This window comes from Balaenoptera ricei, chromosome 16 (assembly GCF_028023285.1).
Source record: "Balaenoptera ricei isolate mBalRic1 chromosome 16, mBalRic1.hap2, whole genome shotgun sequence".
Taxonomy (NCBI): Eukaryota; Metazoa; Chordata; class Mammalia; order Artiodactyla; family Balaenopteridae; genus Balaenoptera; species Balaenoptera ricei.
In genome coordinates this window covers 34,130,020-34,155,282 of record NC_082654.1, presented here as the reverse complement: position 1 = coordinate 34,155,282, position 25,263 = coordinate 34,130,020, and the positions used below count along the sequence as shown (strand labels likewise).

General features: G+C 42.2%; 1 protein-coding gene across 2 annotated transcripts in view; it reads right to left on the bottom strand.

The window, feature by feature from the left end:
• Window positions 1–25,263, bottom strand: part of MYOF (myoferlin) — a 163,956-nt gene that overhangs the window by 112,955 nt on the left and 25,738 nt on the right. For both annotated transcript variants that reach the window (XM_059900706.1, XM_059900705.1), the window contains exons 4-5: window positions 3,605–3,713; window positions 268–355 (exon numbers count right to left, since the gene is read on the bottom strand). In XM_059900706.1, coding sequence (XP_059756689.1) covers window positions 268–355; window positions 3,605–3,713 — 197 coding nt within the window. The remainder of the gene's footprint in view (window positions 1–267; window positions 356–3,604; window positions 3,714–25,263) is intronic.

Sequence of the window (25,263 nt, the reverse complement as noted above, 5' to 3'; positions counted from 1 at the left end):
CAAGATTTAATCTGGCACCGGTATTCTGTCACCGAATTTCGGCAACAGTAAAGGACTGTCTCTCTGTCCCCTCTCCTTTGAAGGGCATTTGGTGAACTCTTGTAATGTCCCAGTTCAGGGCAGCTCCACCTGCCTCATGGGGCCCTGTCTAGGTGGGCAGGGAGCTACAGAGAGTATAGTGACAAGGAGAGCTTTCTTGGAGAGTCCTTGTGTGCCATCAGTAGATCCCCCCTGGTGTAGGCTGGGCCTTCAGGAGGGTCAGCTTACCTCCCAAGCCTGGCACGCTGGTCTCACTGGGGTCATTCGGATGTGGAGCTGAAGGTGGATCATAGCCGATCACCAGGTCAATGGTGGCCTGGGTAGAAAAAATTCATTGCAGACAGAATCAGTGCAGGGCATCAGAATGCTATAGACTCAACACAAACCCATTCAGCAGGAGTAAAAGTTCTAGTAGGGGTGAGCAGGGGGATGGGAACGTGAGAAGAGAAAGAGAGAAGGATGACACACCCTCCACTGATTATATCTTCCCACGTGTGAGGCCAGGTGGGGCGGGCGTGCCTGGGAAAGCAGTCACCTGGTACAGGTTGCCAAGTGTATCTATCATTGCTAAAGGGCAGCCTCAAAACTGGAGGAAAGTTTTGTGACAAGGAAGCTTGAACTTGTAACAAACCTCCTTCCTAGGCTGGAGATGGCCTCCAATCACAGAATTACAGTCACAGAGGCTCATTCTAAGTGTTTTAAGTTTTTTGTTTGCTCCTTGACGTCTTTGTTAATTGCTGAAATTTATTTTCACACTTCTCTCCAAAAAGAATTTTAAGTGACTAACAAAAAGTTATAAAATGATGTGATTCAAAAAATGGGGTTCAGAAAAAGGGAAACACGTCTGATTAAAGAGGAAACAAAAATGCAAACATGAAGTTGAAGATAAGTGCCATACCTCTTGCATTAAATATGACCCCAAGTTGGCTAGAAACCAAGGCAAGAAGGAGAACAGAAAATGTTATACATAACCTTTCATTATCAGAAAGGAAGAAACATACTAACTCGTTACAGGAGATAAAATTATTCCCATTTTAAAAATCTGAGTTAAATTTCTCACGTGGGGCATTATTTTAGGGCAGAGTTTCCTATACTTTCATATTTTGTAAACCGACAAAATTTCAAAAAAGTTGGCGAGGGGTACTCAACATAGGGTCGCTAAGTTTTATTTTGCCAAACACATGCCCTCAACTACCATCTACTACTATAATCATTTCACAAAATAAAGGACTTTTAACAGCAAAAATAAGGAAGGATAAACCTCAAAATAAAAGAAGTCCTTTGAAAATAAGAATGGCACACACACACACACACCCACCCAGGTTATCAGATAAAATATAGGACATAAAATTTGGGGCATATTTATACCAAAATTATTCATTGTTTATCTGAAATTCAAATTTAAATGGGGACTTCCCTGGTGGCGCAGTGGTTAAGAATCCACCTGCCAATGCAGGGGACACGGGTTCGAGCCCTCATCCGGGAAGATTTCACATGCCGTGGAGCAACTAAGCCCGTGCGCCACAACTACTGAGCCTGTGGTCTAGAGCCCGCAAACCACAACTGCTGAGCCCGTGTGCCACAACTACTGAGCCCACGCGCCTAGAGCCCGTGCTCCACAAGAGAAGCCACCGCAATGAGAAGCCTGTGCACCGCAACAAAGAATAGCCCCCACTCACCACAACTAGAGAAAGCCCGCGCGCAGCAACAAAGACCCAATGCAGCCAAAAATAATAAATGAATAAATAAATAAATAAATAAATAAAAAGGAACCATCAATCACAAAAAAAAAAAATTGAAATGGGCATCCCACACTTCCATTTGCTACTTTTGCTACACCTGGTAAACTCTAACACACACACACACACACACACACACACAATTGCCCTGTTTTCTCCCATCTGTCTGCTCGTTAGTAAATACTCCCTCATGGATCAGCACATTCTTTGCCAACTTAAGAACTATGACCTGGGAGACACTGAACAGGATAATAAATGATGCCTCTGACAGCAGTTTCTTGGCAAATATAGACTCATAAGAGCAGCGTCTCATGGCTACAACCAGGCCACAATAGGAACACCGAATGCAATGAGGGGCTCAACTGGCAAACTTGAAGAATCCACCTTTCAAACCCTAGAAGAGTCCATGAGTGGCTCGACCTCTGTATCAATGGCTTCCCAGTAACTTCAGGGTCCTCAGAGGTGCTCCAGGCCCTCTTGCAGGGGTGAGGGGATACCAGGGGCCAGGCCTGAGGCCCTCACTCTTCCTTACCCCATTCAATGACTACAATTCTGCCATTTCAGGGTTCTACATATGCTTTCTTCTCTGCTTTAAAGAGGAAAAAAACAGCCAGGAAAATCACTGACTTGTACCATCTTCCCTTAGTATCACTTCTCTCAGCCAGTTTTGGGTAGATAGACGATAGCTGACATTCTGAATTTACATTTTATGATTAGAATGCTAATTCACAGCAAACCTATAAGTTTTGGAGACTAGACCAGCAAAATTGACATTCCTAATGGGCATTAATGCATTCTTGCCTTCAGGGATGGCCTCTTTTAAATTTTCTCCCTTTGCCCAGGCTCCCAAGCAAAATATTGACAAATTGTTTGGAAAACAAAGAGGTCAGAGGTTAACAGGGCAAGCATATTAGCTTTATGAGTGCTTGTTAGCAACCTTAAGAAATCTGAAAGCTGTGATGCTAGAGTCAATTTTTTTTAAAGTGCACTTGAAAAAGAGTCTCTCTCTTCTGGTCTCATATCAGACAATATCAGTGTGTACTTGTTTAGAGAGGCTGTGATCAGAAAACATTCAGCTGCCAATGGAATAATAAAGATCATGGGGACCTCCTTGGTGGCACAGTGGTTAAGAATCCTCCTGCCAATGCAGGAGACACGGGTTCAAGCCCTGGTCCGGGAAGATCCCACATGCCGCAGAGCAGCTAAGCCCGTGCGCCACAACTACTAAGCCTGCGCTCTAGAGCCCGCGAGCCACAACTACTGAAGCCCAGGCACCTAAAGCCTGTGCTCCGCAACAAGAGAAGCCACTGCAACGAGAAGCCCATGCACCACAACGAAGAGTAGCCCCCGCTCTCCGCAACTAGAGAAGGCCCGTGCACAGCAATGAAGACCCAATGCAGCCAAAAATAAATAAATTAATTAATTAATTTAATTTTAAAAAATCATATTAACATCTTGATATTCTGGTCTAATATTAATGAATTACCTTATATAGAATGCTTCAAAGAGTATCTGATACACAGAGCTATACTCACCATACAAATGTTAACAACCAAGTGAATATGCCCAGAGCTGTACCAAGATAGGGTCCCACTCATGCTATAGCATTCTGCCATAGAAAATCAAGTTAATCTACTTTGTAGTTCTGTCAGTATGAGTACAGGATGAGGCCATATCATTTGTAAATGCGCCTATTTATCTCAAAACCATTAGGGAGAGTGTGTGTGTGTGTGTAGTGAGCTACTTATAATTTCACACTCTTGTCTTAATGAACCTTTGCAAAGCCATCTCACTTCAAAGCCATTCAACAAGAGGGAAATGCTCACCCCAGTCTCTTGCCCCCTTTCGTTTAGCAGGGAGATCAGTTTGTAGGGCAGCGATCGGCTCTGGTCGCCGATCAGGTCTTTCAGGGCTACGGTGGCCGTGCCAATTAACCTGCAGGGGAAAGGAAAAAGCACACAGTAACCCACATAAGAGGCATGTTTCCATTTCCGCACTGGACCTTCCAATCCTCTTCCTGTTCATCTGCGAGCATTAAAATCACTCATAATGAAGCGTGGGCCATTTTGTGCTCTCCCTAGCAGGGTATTTTGGCAATAACCATCACACTTCGGCCTCCACGTCTCCATAACAAGTAGTCATTTCAAGAGTCAAACTATGGTGCCTGTGAAATTTCAAGTCACAAATGAGATCGATGGGTGAGAGACAAAGACTGAATATAACCTCGAAGAATCCAGGAAGAGAGAAAAGTAGGACAAAGTTTAGGCATTCTTCTGTAATGGACATTTAAAAGGACTCATAAAACATTGCCCACTGTAACCTGTTAATATGCTGTGATACAAAACAAAAGGGAGTTTAAGGTAGCAGAGGGAATTAAGGTTGCTAATCAGCTGACCTTAATATGATTAGACTGGGCCTACCCAGATAATCCAGGATTGAAAGTAGAAGAGGGAGACAGAGTCAAGAGACTTGCAAGAAACACTCAACAAGCTGTCACTAGTTTGAAGGGACCACAAGCCAAGGAATGCAGGCGGCCTATAGAAGCTGGAAAAGGCAAGAAAATGGATTCTCTCCTAGAGCCTCCAAGACGAACACAGCCCAGCTGACACCTTCATTTTGAAGGTAAGCCCACTGGACTTCAGACCAGTAGAGCTGTACCGTGGTAAAATTGTGACGTTTTAAGCCACTAAGTTTGTAGTAATTTAAAGCAGCAACAGAAAATTAATACAGGTGTCATGCGGAAGTTTTTCTCACTTTCACCTTATTTCCTAAAATTTTTTGATTTTTTTTTGCTTGTTTGTTTTGGTTCCATCATCCTTCATGTAGGTAGTAGCAGTAGTAGACTTCATCTCATGTAGGCCATGGTCTTCAGAGACTGGCTAATTGATTTAGTAATGGGCTGAGGAAACCACACAAGAACACAGAAAATCTAAGCTTCCACCTGGGCCAGGTAACACATGGTTCAGAAGCTGCTTTGGTGTAACGGATACCTGACCAAATGTGAAAGTCCGAGTCCAGGTTAATGGAAGAGCGTTAGGAATTCACTGACTCAGGCCTGGGCACTGATGCTGTCTGACGTGTACAGCCTCAACGTAGAAGAAATGACTTAAAAGTGCATAATTTGTAAATTTGCCGATTGATTTTCATTTGAATAGTATCATATAGTTAAAGTGGTATAGGAAATAATTTTAATGGAAATAGTTTTGTGAAATAAAGGCCACTTGGGAACATTTGAGCAAAAAAAAAACCCAACATTGTCCACTGTAAAAACATCCCCCCAAGTAAACTTTCTTGCAGTGTAAATAGGTTGCTAGTTTACTGAGGGGTAACTTGCTAACTCACATGCTGTGAAGCATCATTCAAAAGTTGGATGCGTGCACTTCTTTCTCTTCCTGGACCCCAAGGGATTATATTCAGCCTCTACCACTTACCCAGCCACCTCTTATTTTTTTGTTGTTATATTCTTTCACTTGTTTTAATTTTTAGATTCCACATATAAGTGATAACACACAGAATTTTCTTTCTCTGTCTTACTTCAGTCACTAAGCATAATACCCTCCAGGTCCATCCACGTTGTTGCAAACAAGAAAATTTCATTCTTTTTTATGGCTGAGTAATATTCCATTGTGTATATGTGCCACATCTTCTTTATCCATTCATCTGTCGATGGACACTTAGCTTGCTTCCATATCTTGGCTATTGTAAATAATGCTGCTATAAACACTGAGGTGCAGATATCTTTTTGAAATCGTGTTTTCATTTTCTTCGAATATATACCCGAGTGGAATTGCTGGGTCCTATGGTAACTCTATTTTTAGTTTTTTGAGGAACCTCCATACTGTTTTGTTTTGTTTTTACAGTGGCTGCACCAATTTACATTCCCACAAACAGTGTAAAAGGGTTCCCTTTTCTCCACATCCTTGCCAACATTTGTTGCTTGTGGTCTTTTTGATGACAGCCATGCTGACAGGTGTGATGTGATATCTTATTGTGGTTTTGACCATCTACCTGTTAGCGCACATAACATACTGGTACAGAAGTACACCTGTGTCCCTCCTTACTAGAGTGAAGCTCCTGAAAGGCAGGGATTGTTTCCTGCTCTGTTCATTCCTCTAACCCCAGTGCTTGGAACATAGTTTGCTTATTAATAGATATTTACTGAATGAAGGAAAGAAACATTTTTGTAGTTAGGGCACATGATCAAAAAAATTTATAGAACACACATCCCCAGTGAGTTGGTCAATATAGAAGTGTAACCTGTGGAATACAGTCTGTAAATTGGGGTTATAACACACAACATGGTATGAGAGTGGGTGAATTGAAGGAGTTCCCTTTGTGAAATGCAATCAAAAAGCAAAGAGAGTCCAGGGGTGTGCTCTCAGTATAGATACTGAAAAAGGAAAAGAGAAATAGTAAGAATTTTTAAATGCTATTTACTTATATCTTGTCTATATTTGCAGCCACTTATACTAACAATAGCAGATATGATAGCCTGGAATACCATTAGCATAAAGTTAGAAAACTAAACATCAAGTCCTCAAAATGATAGGAGAGATTCCTTATACCAAAAACCCCGTGGTGAAGAAACTGTAGTTGAGAATATAAATAGCTCTGGGTTTTCAGGCAAAAACAATAATCAGGAAAGATCCCCCTGTGGAGAAATATTCATTTTATTTAAAAATGTTGGGCTTCCCTGGTGGCGCAGTGGTTGAGTCTGCCTGCCAATGCAGGGGACACGGGTTCGAGCCCTGGTCTGGGAAGATCCCACATGCCGCGGAGCAACTAGGCCCGTGAGCCACAACTACTGAGCCTGCGCGTCTGGAGCCTGTGCTCCGCAACAAGAGAGGCCGCAATAGTGAGAGGCCCGCGCACCGTGATGAAGAGTGGCCCCCACTTGCCGCAACTGGAGAAAGTCCTCGCACAGAAACGAAGACCCAACACAGCCAAAAATAAATAAATAATTAATTAATTAATTATTCTTAAAAAAAAAAAATGTACATTTTGTTTTAAAATCAGGAAGTGAAAGTTGATGTCAACATAGACACATTATTTTTAAACAGACATATATCTGTATTCTCATCCCCCACTCGGACCTCAGAAATAGGACCAGATTGTAGATTCGGGGTCTGTCATCCAACCACATACGTCCAGTGACTCAGAATAAGTGACTTCACTTTCTGTGAATAGATACATTATATCACACGAGACCAAACATTGCTATGGCACCCTGTTTCACACAACTTACCCCATGACGTGAGCCACTGGCACAGGGCTTCTTGGAAGAGTGCACTGACTTGAAACGAACACACCCAAGACATTCAACAACCATGATGGATTCTCCTCTCTTCTAATATCACAAGTAGAGTCAGAAAAGAAAAATTTTTCCTCCAGAGGATTAAGAGTGCACTTTTCAGCCCTTTTAGGTCAATATAGAAATTAGGTCTCTCTGTCAATGCTGAGAATTGACGGGACCTTTACAGAGTAATTTTTCAGATGAGTACGTTCACTCCGTATGTTAGTTTCTTGTTTGTTTGTTTTTGTTTTCTTAACATCAGTATGTTTTCTTCTCACTTGGGTTTTTATTCCCCTGATATATTGAGGACAAGAGACTACCCATGACTCCATGTCCACTTGATGAAACAGAGAAACCTCTCACACAAGGTGAGAACCCCTGGCAAAATCTCTTCCAGCCCCACAGGGTGTGAGCTTCTCGCCATGGGCTTCTCTCCATGTTTCAAGACAGCAGGCCAAGGGGTTGGTTAATTCGGTTTTTTCAATAAGAACAAAGTGTGAAAAGGTTTAAAAGTTATCTGACTGGTACTCACCTTGGAAAGACATGGAAACACACTGGATTTTACTCCTCACAGTTCCATGATTCATAACCTAACTTCATGATTAAAATCATAACATTGTACACTTGAACATGTACTGATTTGCTTTTGCTGAAGCCAAGATGACCTAAATCTCTATCAACAATAAATAATCCGGAGTTGTAACAGTCTATAGAAGAGTAGCGGCGCAAGTAGGGAGACCAGTGGAAGTGACTGCAGTAATACAGCTGTCCAAAGGGAGTTGATATATCCCAAGCATCCAGAAGACTTCCTGGCATCTGACAAGTTCTCAACAAATATGTGTTGAAATGAACTGAATGTAATTTGGTTCTCTAATTTCTAAATCAGTGATTCTCCAGTCTGCTTTCTCCTTGGGTTTCCATTGTGACCGTTAACTGCTGAAACCGAGCCCAGAACCGAGGATCACAGGATCTGAACGTTGCAAGTGATACCAAAGAGGTTGAAGGTGGCAATAAAAGTTCAACCTTTTGGGAGATTAACCAAGATGGCGGAGTAGAAGGACGTGCTGTCACTCCCTCTTGCGAGAGCACCAGAATCACAACTGGCTGCTGGACAATCATTGACAGGAAGACCCTGGACTTCACCAAGGAGGATACCCCACGTCCAAGGACAGAGGAGAAGCCACAGTGAGACGGTAGGAGGGGCGCAATCAGAGTAAAATCAAACCCCATAACTGCTGGGTGGGTGACTCACAGACTGGTGAACACTTATACCACAGAAGTCCACCCACTGGAGTAAAGGTTCTGAGCCCCACGTCAGGCTTCCCAACCTGGGGGTCAGGCAACGGGAGGAGGAATTCCTAGAGAATCAGACTTTGAAGGCTAGTGGGAATTGGATTGCAGGACTTTGACGGGACTGGGGGAAACAGAGATCCCACTCTTGGAGGGCACACACAAAGTAATGTGTGCATCAGGACCCAGGGGAAGGAGCAGTGAGCCTGGGGGAGACTGAACCAGACCTACCTGCTGGTGTTGGGGGGTCTCCTGCAGAGGCGAGTGGTGGCTCTGTTTCACCGTGGGGATAAGGACACTGGCAGCAGAGGTTCTGGGAAGTTCTCCTTGGCGTGAGCCCTCCCAGAGTCTGCCATTAACCCCACCAAAGAGCACGGGTAGGCTCCAGTGTTGGGTTGCCTCAGGCAAAACAGCCAACAGGGAGGGAACCCAGCCCCACCCATCAACAGTCAAGTGGATTAAGGTTTTACTGAGCTCTGACCGCCACAGCAACAGGGAGGGAACCCAGCCCCACCCATCAACAGTCAAGTGGATTAAGGTTTTACTGAGCTCTGACCGCCACAGCAACAGTCAGCTCTACCCACCACCAGAGCCTCCCATCAAGCCTCTTAGATAGCCTCAACCACCAGAGGGCAGACAACAGAAGCAAGAAAAACTATAATCCTGCAGCCTGTGGACCAAAAACCACAGTTACAGAAAGATAGAGAAGATGAAAAGGCAGAGGGCTATGTCCCAGATGAAGGAACAAGATAAAACCCCAGAAAAACAACTAAATGAAGTGGAGATAGGCAACCTTCCAGAAAAAGAATTCAGAATAATGATAGTGAAGATGATCCAGGACCTCGGAATAAGAATGGAGGCAAAGATTGAGAAGATGCAAGAAATGATTAACAAAGACCTAGAAGAATTAAAGAACAAACAAACAGAGATGACCAATACAATAACTGAAATGAAAACTACACTAGAAGGAATCAATAGCAGAATAACTGAGGCAGAAGAACGGATAAGTGACCTGGAAGACAGAATGATGGAATTCACTGCTGCAGAACAGAATAAAGAAAAAAGAATGAAAAGAAATGAAGACAGCCTAAGAGACCTCTGGGACAACATTAAACGCAACAACATTCGCATTATAGGGGTCCCAGAAGGAGAAGAGAGAGAGAAAGGACCAGAGAAAATATTTGAAGAGATTATAGTCGAAAACTTCCCTAACATGGGAAAGGAAATAGCCACCCAGGTCCAGGAAGCGCAGAGAGTCCCATACAGGATAAACCCAAGGAGAAACACGCCGAGACACATAGTAATCAAAGTGGCAAAAATTAAAGACAAAGAAAAATTATTGAAAGCAGCAAGGGAAAAACGACAAATAACATACAAGGGAACTCCCATAAGGTTAACAGCTGATTTCTCAGCAGAAACTCTGCAAGCCAGAAGGGAGTGGCAGGATATACTTAAAGTGATGAAAGGGAAGAACCTACAACCAAGATTACTCTACCCGGCAAGGATCTCATTTAGATTTGATGGAGAAATCAAAAGCTTTACAGACAAGCAAAAGCTAAGAGAATTCAGCACCACCAAACCAGCTCTACAACAAATGCTAAAGGAACTTCTCTAAGTGGGAAACACAAGAGAAGAAAAGGACCTACAAAAACAAACCCAAAACAATTAAGAAAATGGTCATAGGAACATACATATCGATTATTACCTTAAACGTGAATGGATTAAATGCCCCAACCAAAAGACATAGACTGGCTGAATGGATACAAAAACAAGACCCATATATATGCTGTCTACAAGAGACCCACTTTAGACCTAGGGACACATACAGACTGAAAGTGAGGGGATGGAAAAAGATATTCCATGCAAATGGAAATCAAAAGAAAGCTGGAGTAGCTATACTCATATCAGATAAAATAGACTTTAAAATAAAGAATGTTACAAGAGACAAGGAAGGACACTACATAATGATCCAGGGATCAATCCAAGAAGAAGATATAACAATTATAAATATATATGCACCCAACATAGGAGCACCTCAATACATAAGGCAACTGCTAACAGCTATAAAAGAGGAAATCGACAGTAACACAATAATAGTGGGGGACTTTAACACCTCACTTACACCAATGGACAGATCATCCAAAATGAAAATAAATAAGGAAACAGAAGCTTTAAATGACACAATAGACCAGATAGATTTAATTGATATATATCGGACATTCCATCCAAAAACAGCAGATTACACGTTCTTCTCAAGTGCGCACGGAACATTCTCCAAGATAGATCACATCTTGGGTCACAAATCAAGCCTCAGTAAATTTAAGAAAATTGAAATCATATCAAGCATCTTTTCTGACCACAATGCTATGAGATTAGAAATGAATTACAGGGAAAAAAACGTAAAAAGGACAAACACATGGAGGCTAAACAATACGTTACTAAATAACCAAGAGATCACTGAAGAAATCAAAGAGGAAATCAAAAAATACCTAGAGACAAATGACAATGAAAACACAACGACCCAAAACCTATGGGATGCAGCAAAAGCAGTTCTAAGAGGGAAGTTTATAGCTATACAAGCCTACCTAAAGAAACAAGAAAAAGCTCAAGTAAACAATCTAACCTTACACTTAAAGAAACTAGAGAAAGAAGAACAAACAAAACCCAAAGTTAGCAGAAGGAAAGAAATCATAAAGATCAGAGCAGAAATAAATGAAATAGAAACAAAGAAAACAATAGCAAAGATCAATAAAATTAAAAGCTGGTTCTTTGAGAAGATAAACAAAATGGATAAGCCATTAGCCAGACTCATCAAGAAAAAGAGGGAGAGGACTCAAATCAATAAAATCAGAAATGAAAAAGGAGAAGTTACAACAGACACTGCAGAAATACAAAGCATCCTAAGAGACTACTACAAGCAACTTTATGCCAATAAAATGGACAACCTGGAAGAAATGGACAAATTCTTAGAAAGGTATAACCTTCCAAGACTGAACCAGGAAGAAATAGAAAATATGAACAGACCAATCACAAGTAATGAAATTGAAACTGTGATTAAAAATCTTCCAACAAACAAAAGTCCAGGACCAGACGGCTTCACAGGTGAATTCTATCAAACATTTAGAGAAGAGCTAACACCCATCCTTCTCAAACTCTTCCAAAAAATTGCAGAGGAAGGAACACTCCCAAACTCATTCTATGAGGCCACCATCACCCTGATACCAAAACCAGACAAAGACACTACAAAAAAAGAAAATTACAGACCAATATCACTGATGAATATAGATGCAAAAATCCTCAACAAAATACTAGCAAAGAGAATCCAACAACACATTAAAAGGATCATACACCACGATCAAGTGGGATTTATCCCAGGGATGCAAGGATTCTTCAATATACGCAAATCAATCAATGTGATACACCATATTAACAAATTGAAGAATAAAAACCATATGATCATCTCAATAGATGCAGAAAAAGCTTTTGACAAAATTCAACACCCATTTCTGATAAAAACTCTCCAGAAAGTGGGCATAGAGGGAACCTACCTCAACATAATAAAGGCCATATATGACAAACCCACGGCAAACATCATTCTCAATGGTGAAAAACTGAAAGCATTTCCTCTAAGATCAGGAACGAGACAAGGATGTCCACTCTCACCACTATTATTCAACATAGTTTTGGAAGTCCTAGCCACGGCAATCAGAGAAGAAAAAGAAATAAAAGGAATACAAATTGGAAAAGAAGAAGTAAAACTGTCACTGTTTGCGGATGACATGATACTATACATAGAGAATCCTAAAACTGCCACCAGAAAACTGCTAGAGCTAATTAATGAATATGGTAAAGTTACAGGATACAAAATTAATGCACAGAAATCTCTTGCATTCCTATACACTAATGATGAAAAATCTGAAAGAGAAATTATGGAAACACTCCCATTTACCATTGCAACAAAAAGAATAAAATACCTAGGAATAAACCTACCTAGGGAGACAAAAGACCTGTATGCAGAAAACTATAAGACACTGATGAAAGAAATTAAAGATGATACCAACAGATGGAGAGATATACCATGTTCTTGGATTGGAAGAATCAACATTGTGAAAATGAGTATACTACCCAAAGCAATCTACAGATTCAATGCAATCCCTATCAAATTACCAATGGCATTTTTTACTGAGCTAGAACAAATCATCTTAAAATTTGTATGGAGACACAAAAGACCCCGAATAGGCAAAGCAGTCTTGAGGCAAAAAAATGGAGCTGGAGGGATCAGACTCCCTGACTTCAGACTATACTACAAAGCTACAGTAATCAAGACAATATGGTACTGGCACAAAAACAGAAACATAGATCAATGGAACAAGATAGAAAGCCCAGACATTAACCCACGCACCTATGGTCAACTAATCTATGACAAAGGAGGCAAAGATATACAATGGAGAAAAGACAGTCTCTTCAATAAGTGGTGCTGGGAAAACTGGACAGCTACATGTAAAAGAATGAAATTAGAATACTCCCTAACACCATACACAAAAATAAACTCAAAATGGATTAGAGACCTAAATATAAGACTGGACACTATAAAACTCTTAGAGGAAAACATAGGAAGAACACTCTTTGACATAAATCACAGCAAGATCTTTTTTGATCCACCTCCTAGAGTAATGGAAATAAAAACAAAAATAAACAAGTGGGACCTAATGAAACTTCAAAGCTTTTGCACAGCAAAGGAAACCATAAACAAGACGAAAAGACAACGCTCAGAATGGGAGAAAATATTTGCAAATGAATCAACGGACAAAGGATTAATCTCCAAAATATATAAACAGCTCATTCAGCTCAATATCAAAGAAACAAACACCCCAATCCAAAAATGGGCAGAAGACCTAAATAGACATTTCTCCAAAGAAGACATACAGACGGCCACGAAGCACATGAAAAGATGCTCAACATCACTAATTATTAGAGAAATGCAAATCAAAACTACAATGAGGTATCACCTCACTCCTGTTAGAATGGGCATCATCAGAAAATCTACAAACAACAAATGCTGGAGAGGGTGTGGTGAAAAGGGAACCCTCTTGCACTGTTGGTGGGAATGTAAATTGATACAGCCACTATGGAGAACAATATGGAGGTTCCTTAAAAAACTAAAAATAGAATTACCATATGACCCAGCAATCCCACTACTGGGCATATACCCAGAGAAAACCGTAATTCAAAAAGACACATGCACCCGAATGTTCATTGCAGCACTATTTACAATAGCCAGGTCATGGAAGCAACCTAAATGCCCATCAACAGACGAATGGATAAAGAAGTTGTGGTACATATATACAATGGAATATTACTCAGCCATAAAAAGGAACGAAATTGAGTCATTTGTTGAGACGTGGATGGATCTAGAGACTGTCATACAGAGTGAAGTAAGTCAGAAAGAGAAAAACAAATATCGTATATTAATGCATGTATGCGGAACCTAGAAAAATGGTACAGATGAGCCAGTTTGCAGGGCAGAAGTTGAGACACAGATGTAGAGAATGGACATATGGACACCAAGGGGGGAAAACTGCGGTGGGGTGGGGATGGTGGTGTGGTGAATTGGGCGATTGGGATTGACATGTATACACTGATGTGTATAAAACTGATGCCTAATAAGAACCTGCAGTATAAAAAAACAAACAAAACAACTAATACTAAACTTTCATTGGGTTATTTGTATGGAAATATGTTAATATAAATGTTTCAGACATTACATGAAATTTCTAAAAATCTTATATTTGTATTTGTATGGAAATATGTATGGAAATATGTTAATATAAATGTTTCAGACATTACATGAAATTTGTAAAAATCATATTTGTATTTGTATGGAAATATGTATGGAAATATGTTAATATAAATGTTTCAGACATTAAAAAAAAAAAAAAAAAAAAAAAAAAAAACAATAAATAATCCCTGGAACAAAAAAACAAAAAATACAGCATGCAGGGATGATACTGAAGTGGAAAGAGGGCTGACCTGGGTTGGACCAGCATTTATCAACAGTGGCACTACTGACACTTTGAACTGGATAATTATTTGTTTTAGGGGGCTGTCCTGTGCCTTGTCAGATGCTCAGCACCTTCCCTGGCCTCTACCCACTAGAGCATCTCTACACATTGCCAGTTGTCTCCATAGGCAAAATCACCACAGGCTGAGAACCACTGGGTTAGACAATTCCTGTTCTACCCCTAACTCTGTGTCTCAACTTCCTTTGAGGACTTGCTTAAGTCACCCAAATCTCTGAGCCCCCTTCATTATCTGCAAATGAGTAGATTGAAAGAATTCCTCAGACCCTTTTTAGCCCTGAAAGTCTGCTACTGGCTTATACATGTGATGTTCCTATGTATGTCTATTCAGAAAACTCTCTCATGTTATACATTTCTTTTCTCTTAAAGCCTTTGTTCATTGATTTAGGGGGAAAAAAATATCCTAGAAAATGTCCATAATGAACAATCCAGAATACTAGGCAAGTTTTCTGCCTTCAAAGGCATTGGCCTATAACATCAGGAGTCAAACAAATTCCCACAGGGTGTCAGGAGGAAAGTTTAGGCCAATAACAGAAATGTGGAATACAGTGAGTATTAGGTAAGACAATAGGGAGTGGTGGGACTTGTGGCTAACTGGGGAGAACAGCTATGCCTAAAACACAAAACCCATCTGCTGGCCCTTTATGGCCCTGAATGGTTTTACAACCTCCATTCTGACTCATCCAGTATCCGCCGCTTTCCCCTCCCCATGAGAGGGTGTGAGAGTATGGTAACAAATAACAGACCAGGAACGGAGTGAAATAAAAGAAGCCAATCATGAAGTCTGATCTCAATTCCTTCTTTCAGAAACCTTTAGTCCCATTTCTTAAGATTTGCTTTTTCATCATAAAATTCTTATGCTTGTGGGGGTGGGGTGGGGTGGGGTGGGTGGAGGGGAGGGAGACGTCAAAGAAAACTTAAATTTCTTTTTTCTGAAGTAAAGATAGTGCGTGTTTAGATGAAAGCCTAGAAAGACTTTAATCCACAAAATATTTTTAACGGCTCAGTGAGTTGAAGAAAAATGTAAACAGTTACAACTTCTAAGATCTTTCACTGTAAGTTGAAGAAAACATCCACTATGGTTGTCTGAACTCTATAGGGCTTTGAAGGCAAGCCTGGCCTGGCCTATTTTCTATGATGTTGCTTGGATACAAAATACAGTGAGAGACTGGGAAATGATGACTTGGCCTCCTACACAGGGAATAAGAAGAGTTCAGTCGGACCACAAGCCAATTTTCTTTAAAGAAGGTGATACTAAACCAAGACCCTATTTCTTTCATATTACTAATGCTATAAATATGTTAAAATATTATGGTGTGAAAGTAATGGGGAAACTTTTGCCCTGTGTTTTCATGGAAAAATAAGAGTCTCCCCATGGGCTCCACCCAACACTAAAATGGATGGACCACGCCTCAAAAAGAAACTTATGGTGCAAGAATAATAAACAGCAGATGTATTCTGAAATGAAGAAAGAGCCAGTCCTTCTCCTATTCCTTTCAGTCCACAAACGCCCATATAGTTTGTTGTTGGTTCTCTCTGTGACATCAAACTAATTCTAAGCAATGGAAGCAACTACTTGAAAATTAGATGTTAGGTTTGGGGGAACTAAAGAGTTTAACTGTAAACTAGTCAACTCAGTCATGCAAGTGTTGGTTAAGAACTTTTGTTTCTTTCTTGTTAAAACAGAGTCTAGTGTGTTTCAAAGAGAAATGGAAAACGTTTTCCCCATTGGCCTGGACGCAAATGTTAACAGTCGCATGCCACTGTGGTGAGTAAGGGCTTTGCTGGCTGAGCTCTTAGTCAGGGGAACTCACATCTAGCGAGTTGTTCTTCTGTGCAGCAGGGACACAGCCCACGTGGATTATTGGGGGAGGGTTTACTGGAAATTCCCTCATGAAGGAAAGGAAAAATAAGTTGGAGGCTGGAAAGTAAATCACACGTTGCTCTGTTTCTGCTCCCAAGGACTGCAGAACTACCAACTTCCCATCCTCCGAGGGGCAGTAACAATCCCCAACGGGGCTGGGGAACAAATGCTTTTCTGAGTGGCTCCCAGGTCTCCTGCAGGACCATGACTCGCCCACCCTTTGAAGCACTGGGCTCTCAGCCAGCTGGGCCTTGTCGTCTGCGCCAGGCCCAGAAGGCCAGCGGGGATGCTCGGCTGGGTCCCGTCCCCTCCGCAGACTTCTCCCTCCCCTAGGCCAGTATCAGTGGAGCTCCTCCCTTGGCTCTGAGCCGAAAGGAGGGAGCGCCAAGCCCTGCACCTTGCTTTCTACCAGATCGGGGGAGAGGCAGAGGCAGCAATGGCGGTGAATCCTATCACAGGGAACCCCGGAAAGCACCTCCCCGGCTCTCCCATCCACCTCACCTGTGGGGAACCCTCCGAGTCTCCCAACCGGCCCACCCTTTGCGCTCTGGATTAGCTCCTAAAACTGTTTCTCAGAATGTGGTTCCCCAGACTTCCCTGCAGCAGAATCAGCAGGGTGGGTACAGATTCCCAGGACCCTGAGTCAGACTTTTTCTTTAGTTAATTCTTATACCCAGGAAGTCTGAGAAACAATGGTCTAGAACAGGTGGAGGGGTGGATGGAGGGCGGAGGGGGGGGGGCGGGTAGGGAAGGCAGCTGGCAAAGCCAGACCTGGGGAACAGGGAACACATGCAGTTTTCTAAAAGTACATTCCATGTGATAATACAGGTTCACGTTTGAGACATGGACATAGCAATCAATTATTTAATAGAACAAAGGAGAAAGCAAAACTCCATCAAAATCTACTCGGCAGACCTAGTTACCTGCGCCCTCCCGTGGCTTCCCCTCCTTACTCCACACCAGGATTGTCAGAGGACTTTGAGGCCTTTGTCCTGTTCATCACAAGGGAGCAGGGGTTCTAGAAAACCTAGAAACTCCTAGTCCACAGTGGTTCCCCAACCTAGCCGTGTACAAGCCCCCTGAGGTGGAGGTGCAACAAACTCCATGCCCAGATTTTGGAATCACTGAACTAGCCTGGAGGCTGTGGCAGTATCTGCAGGATTCAGGGCCAGCCTTTGCTGCAGACGGCATCACTTTAACAGGGGAAGGAGCTGAGTGGAAGCCCAGGTCTCTTCCCCAAAGCTCTCCCGGGCAGGGCAGCGAGGCTACAAGGCCAGGGGTGGGTTAACTAGCCTAATGCCTGGCATGTAGAAGATGTCCGAGAGTTATTTCTTGAATAGATGACTGTAACCCGCCATTTTGCTATTTGCTCCTGACCAATTCTCCTGTTCATTCAGTCCTCAAAGTTCTGGCTCTACGCTTGCCCGTTCGGGACAGTTCAACAGAACTCCCAGGCTCTGTCTCTGTCTAATGCCCTCATCCTTTAGACTCAAGGCAGTAGTATTCTTTCATTCATTCATCAAGCACTTGGACCTTATAAAGTAAGGGGGACAGCATAACATAGTGACTAAGAACTTGGCGCTAGACAGAGCTGACTGATTCAGACTTATCCTTGTACCACAGATTGTGTAACTTCTCTGAGCCTCAGTGCCCTCATCTGCAAAGTGGGGATAATGACAGCTCCTACCTAACAGTATTGTTGTAAGGATTAAAAGGATGATCTGGTAAGTGCTTAATATCACTTTTCATTATTATTTCAGACACTATTCTGGAAAAAGGGATCCTAAAAAAAATATGACTCCAAGTCAGTACTTGCAGGGAAAGCTGGTCTGAACTCATGCACAGCCTAAATCACAGGAAGGCGGGTTTATCTATGCGGAGTGTGGGCAAGTGGGCATGAATGAACAGACAAGAACCCTTTGTAACTACCCACAGCCATTTCTATACAATCACTGTGCGGAGTTCTTAAAACCAATCCTTTCTCTTACGTACATCAAATAGCTCCCTCCCCACCATCAGTGCTACATATACACTGTGAATCTGTTTGGAAAACAATTTTTATTTTCAGGATTAGACCAGAAGTAAACTTCAGCTGTAGCTGAATTCTCATAAAATCCAATTAGTCGAATCTGAATGCATTTTTAAAGCCATAGGTCTCATAAAACGTTTCACTATAAGAGAGACCCCAGAGCAAATCCTTATATGAAAAACCTTTCTAAACCAGCACACGTGTACATGCATGCGCGCACACACACACACACCCTTTACCCTGTCTTTTTCTCCCCTTTTCCCTGCTTCATTCTTCTTCATCATATTTATCACCATCTGATAAACTATATGTGGATTTACTTGTTTATTGTCTGTTGCCTCCACTCAGATGTGAGCCCCATGAAAGGCATGGAGTACCCCCAGCGCCTATAGCAGTGTCTGACACACAGCAGCCATAAGCAAATATTTGTTGTGAGTCAACTAATTGATACATCACTGAAGATAGTCCAATGACCTTGCAAATGATTTATAGGTTATGAAGCTTCCTCTCCTGAGAGATGTTCCTCCAAGTACAATCAGGAGATAATTACAGCTCTTATTATGAAATGCCTTTCTCTTTCAGTCTCTCTGGGTGTTTCTCACCAGGGCTGTGATCTCCCCAAACAGCGGGGTTCAGCCTCTCCAGCACCCAGAGCCAGCCAGCCCAAACCAGCTTTGATCTTTGCATAGCTTTGTTGCTCTGTTGAAAAAGCGGAACTAAAAAGAAATCAGAACTGGGAGTTCTGTTCCAAGTACCATCTGCCTCTGGCTTAGACTTTCACACAGCCTGAGAAGCTACTCCAGGTAGAAAACCTGCCTCAACCCTTCTCACCAACCACACGGGGGGAAAGGAGAGGTCATGGGGACCGCCTCAATTAATCCCACTGCTATGTTTACACATGGTAGTGGCAGAAGCGGGTCTCACCACTAGGGGAAATAAAAGTATTAAAAGCTTGAACACAAGGTCTTTCGTACACCAGTAAACAAAAATTTCTCATAAGCAATACCACACCATCCCATCAAATTAATTCCATTCCAAACCGCAGTCTTTGTTTTCTCTAAGCAAAAACAAAACAAAAACAAAAAACCCTTGCCCAGGGAGTTAGTATATTTCATAACCCAGGCTTGTCCTTTTACTTTTTCTAATTCTACAGCCCCCAGTACCATCCTGTGTGTAAGTGTGTGTGTTAGTTATGCTGTGCTCTCACTCACATCCTGGCACTCTGGCCCTCAACACACACACACACACACACACACACACACACACACACACACAGAGGAAATAAACATTGGAAGGTCTGAGGTTAAACTCTGGATTTACGAGGTTAAATCCACATGCTTCCAAATAAAGAGCTGGGTGACTTTAAGCAATTTGGTGAACCTGTCTGAGCCACATTTTTCTCAACTCTAAGATGTCAATAAGCCTGTCTGACTCAAAGTCATTATAAAGATGAAAACTGATGGTGTGTGGAGCAGTTTTAGCACAATTCCTGGCCCATGGTAAGCCCACAATAGATATTAGCTATTATGTTGTTCATCAGGAAATTTAAGTGATTTTTTTCCTTAATTATATTAAATTTGCCCTTATGTCTATCACTTACTGAGGAAGTATTCCAGCCACCATCATGAAGATGAAGAAACTTGCCAAAAGCCACCCAACCAGTAAGTAGCAGAGCCAAAATCCAAACTGATCTCATGATCATGCAGCTGACCACTTGCCCACACCACCTCTTATGCAAGAACTCGGGTAAATTTCCTCCTAGGTATATTGTGAGGTCTTCGGTTATCTTCTTCTTACATTACAGCAATGCAGACAATTTACCTTCAGAGGATGTCTCTAACTTTGCCGTGCATTTGTGTGGGGTATATGTGACGGTTTCAAATGTACAAGCACACACAGGTGGAGGGGAAAAATAAGAGTACTAGGAAGGCAAACTTTTAGACAGTTACAGTCATTTTATATCAGACATTGTAATTTGCATTCCTACACGTTCAATTTGGATCTTTTTTAATACCTTCCGCGTCTCTACTTCACTTGCTCAAGCTTTCCTCTACCTTCCTTAACCTGTAGAATACGATTATAATACCTGTTTCATTGTCCATACCTACTCATAATATCATCTAACAGTGTATCTGTTTAATAACGATGTATCTATTTTTTTCTTCACAATACTGAGGTAAAATCCTTCTGAGTACTCTACCTTATGCTCATGAATTTGAAGGTTTTCCCACTCTGGATGGTGGGAGCATTAACTATTCTCAGCCCTCAGGTAGTTTCCTCACTGACCAGTACTCACCTGAGGAGTCAAGCGGAGCCCTGTGCAAATCTCTGGAGCACTCTGCGTGGGTGGTGGGTGGGTGTGTGTGTGCACGCGCGCCTAGCTCTAGGCTCCCAGCTGCACCTCCCCAACCCTGGGAGACAACCAAGATCTGCCTGTCCTGCAGTGCAGCCTGGAAGTGCTCTCTAGGCATGAAGCTGGGCGCTCAGAGGGCTCAGCTCATTTATCCCCCTCTCTTGGGGGTCACTGTCCTGTGCTGCTAGTGTCCAGTATCTGAAACCACTGGGGCATGTATTTCATCTACTTTTTCAGTTGTGTCAGGCGAGAGGGTAAATCTGGTCCCTGTGACATCACCTTAGCATGAGCAGAACACACACGCATACACACACGCACAAATCTGAAAACTTGTAAAAATCTTTCATTCCTATATTTCCAGCCTCCTGAAGATGCTTCTTCTTTAAGAACTCAAGCAGAGTGACAGCACAGACAGGATGCCAAGAGATCAGGGTCCCAGCCTCAACCCCTCTGAGCCTCAAGTCTCATCTCCACTTCTCGAGGTCATTGTGAAGATCACATGAGATCACATGAGATGAGATATATTCTCTGAACTCATCTTGTTCATTGCAGGGAATGAGCTTAAGTGACTTATTACTCAATAGCATAAAATGCCTGCTTAAAACTTTTACCTAAGAAGGAGGTATCAATACTCCGACAATGAGTGGGGTTGTTTTTTGTTTGTTTTGTTTGTTTGATTTTTGGCAAAATTAGAAAAAAATTTTTAAGCTAGGGAGTTCCCTGGTGGTCTAGTGGTTGAGATTCGGTGCTTTCACTGCAGTGGCCCGGGTTCAATCCCTGGTCGGAGAACTGAGATCCTCCCACAAGCAGTGCGGCATGGCAAAAAAAAAAAAATTAAGCTAAAAGATAATCATTCCACCTACATTTTGGTCCCTATAGGTGGTCAGAGGTTTTCAGTGTAATGGAAAAGTCAAGAGCACAGGTCTGAATATAAATGCTGACTCTGATACATACCTGCTGTGTGACCCTGAGCAGATGACTACACCTCTCTGAGAAAAAACTGGGTATCTGTGAGGATTAGGTGGGATAATGCATTCAAAGGGCTCATTAAGGGACGGCCACATTGCCTGTCTGGAAAGGGAACTCTCATTCTTCAGCCACTGGGAAAATCCTTCCACTCTGACTTTTCAGCTAAAAATACCATTTCATGTGCATCATGTGACCAAGAGGCTCTTCTAGCTCTTCCCTCACCCTCTTTCAGTCCACACGGCTGGTTGGATGACTGTAAAATGAGGAAGAACAGAGTCTGCGCCAAACAGCCCCACCAGCTCACAGCGCCTAGGGAGGGACGTTGCTGATGCACCAGCACTGCGCGTGCTCAGACTGCCCGGTCCAGTCCCTATGGGTGTGGGCACCATGCTCAGGCAAACCCAGGCAGCCTGGTGCTGTTTGCTTACATGCCCTGGGGCTGCAGACTCTGGCGTGAGGGCCCTATTTACACAGCCAGTCTCCATGGCAACAGCAAAGTTCATAGGCAAGACATTCCTTAAGCCGGTAGAAAAATTCTCTGCCCCCACCCTGTGCTTCCAGGTGAGGGAGACGTTCCCACACTGAGCAGTGAGCACAGCCTCAAGGCCAAATCTTTCATAGAAAAGCCAAGAAGAAAATACGAGACCAAAATACACAAATATTTTGGACAAACATAGCTAAAATACTGCCCTGCTGTCATCCAAGGGCCCCACCGTGTTTTCAACAGGTATAAAATAAATATATAATGTTCTCCCAGTATTGTTTTCCCTGCTTCCTAACTGGTTCCTACATCCAAACTCCACACAGAAAGTGCAAGCGATACATTAAAAATGTAAATAAGATCATACTCAGTACTCTTCAACGAACTTCCATCCTACTAGGAATGAAATCCAAAGCTCGCATCGTGGCTCACAAAGCCATGCATGTTGTGGCTTTGCTGATCTCATCTCCTTCCCCCATCCCAGCCCTCTGGCCTCTTCGATCTTTCTCCAACACCCAGGTATACTCCTGCCTCAGGGCCTTTGCACTTGCTGTTCTCTCTGCCGAGAATATTCTTTCCCCCAGAAAGCTGCATGGCTCATTCTTTCACTTTATTAGTCTCTGCTCAATTGTCACCTTATCATCACCTCACATAAAACTTTCCCCCACCCTCAGTAACCATCCTCTTACTCTGCTTTAGTTTTCTTCATGGGCTATGACAGTTTCCTCCTTAGATTACAGCACATCAGAGTACCTGATCTATTACATATTTCTTCATGTATTTGTTTGTTTTGACTCTCTCTCGAGCATGAAACATTCAAGAAAACAACAACTTTGTTTAAAACATAGATGAGAACTCCCACACCAGCCTGCCAGGCTTTATTGCCAAGTTCAGATAGATGAGGCACAAAGTGATGAGGCCTGAACCAGGCTGCTGGCTGTGGCTACAAGTAAGAAGCACATCGGGCTTCCCTGGTGGCGCAGTGGTTGAGAATCTGCCTGCTAATGCAGGGGACACGGGTTCGAGCCCTGGTCTGGGAAGATCCCACATGCCGCGGAGCGACTAGGCCCGTGAGCCACAACTACTGAGCCTGCGCGTCTGGAGCCTGTGCTCCGCAACAAGAGAGGCCGAGATAGTGAGAGGCCCGCGCACCGCGATGAAGAGTGGCCCCCGCTTGCCGCAACTAGAGAAAGCCCTCGCACAGAAACGAAGACCCAACATAGCCATAAATAAATAAATAAATAAATAATTTTTTTAAAAAAATAGAAGAAGCACATGGCACAAACAGTGGAAAGAAAGAGAAGTAAGATTTGGCAACAGATTGGATAGGATGTAAAAGGGAGAAGATCCACAGAGACCGGAGGTTTTGAGCTCAGTGGTCTGGAGCTGTGCTCTCCACTGTGATGGCCACCAGCCACACGTGGTGAGGGAGCACTTGAAATATGGCTGGTCTGGACAGAGATGTGCTGCTAATGTGAAATACTAAGTCTTTGAAATCTGGCGTGTAAGAATAAAATGCATGTAAAATGTCTTAATGATTCTTAAAATATTGATTCACATAGTGTATATAATATTATCATTTCTATGTGTAAATAAAACATATTATTAAAATTCATTTCATCTGTTTCTTTTTGTTTTATAACATGGCTACTAGAAAAATTTTAATTACATATGCAGCCTGCACTATACTTCTTTCGGAGAGGGCTGGTCTAGAATATAAACAGTGGTACCACTTGCAGAAAGAGGAGAGGAAAGAAGAGAAAGAACTATTATTCGTAACAGTTAGGAGACTACAGTGAGGCTAAATCACCCACTTCCCCAGAACTTCGAAATCTGGTAAATAAAACTGCCCTCTGGAAGTTGGGGTGGGGGATAGAAAATCATATAATTGCTTCAAAGCTGAGATGTACAACATAACCTTAAAAAGCCAGAATGGTTTTTCGATCCAAGAGAGTAGGGCCAGAATCTACCAGAATGTATTTATGTAGCTTAAGAAAAAAATGCATCGGTCACAGGGACATTTGGTCAGCAATGAAACGTGGAAGAAAGGATCTCATGAAAGGTGACATGGGCAGTAGCTATCAAAGCCTGTGCAGGCTCTTAGTCTGACGCCATTAAGCAGAAGACCCCAATGACTAAGATGACCATCTAATTTACTGTCCAAATCAAGCCACTGTTGACAGCAAAAGCGACATCATAAATCATTGTGCTGGGACAACGAACCAGGACTATCCAAAGCAAATCAGAGCATATGGCCACCCTATCTCAACTAATTCATTCTAATTTACTGCTCTCACTGCAGTCTTCTGATCATACCAAATGTACCTGAGAATAAGACATACAATTTAAAATAAATTCACATTACTAAAACCTGGGATGCTTCTCACAATTGATGTGGGCATTTAATATCAGGCTTCTCCCCCCCCAACACCGCCCGCCCCAAACATGTTACTAATTTAATAGTACATCTTACAGTCAATGATATCTTACAATCAAAGATAGAGAGTAATTTGGCTTCCCATGTGAAATGACATGAAGGAAAACAGACATTTCTCCAAAGAAGACATACAGATGGCCAAAAAGCACATGAAAAGATGTTCAACATCGCTAATTATTAGACAAATGCAAATCAAAACTACAATGAGGTATCACCTCATACCAGTCTGAATGTACATCATCAAAAAGTCTACAAACAATAAATGCTGGAGAAGGTGTGGAGAAAAGGGAACCCTCCTACACTGTTGGTGGGAATGTACAATAAATTGGTGCAGACACTGTGGAAAACAGTATGGAGGTTCCTCAGAGAACTAAAAATAGAGCTACCATATGATCCAGCAATCGCACTCTTGGGCATATATCCAGAGAAAACCATAATTCGAAAAGATACATACACCCCAATGTTCACTGCAGCACTATTTACAAGAGCCAAGACATGGAAGCAATCTAAATGGCCATCGACAGAGGAGTGGATAAAGGAGATGTGGTACATATACACAATGGAATATTACTCAGCCGTGAAAAAGAACAAAATAATGCCATTTGCAGCAACATGGATGCACCTAGAGATTATCATACTAAATGAAGTTAAGTCGGACAGAGAAAGACAAATATCATATGATATCACTT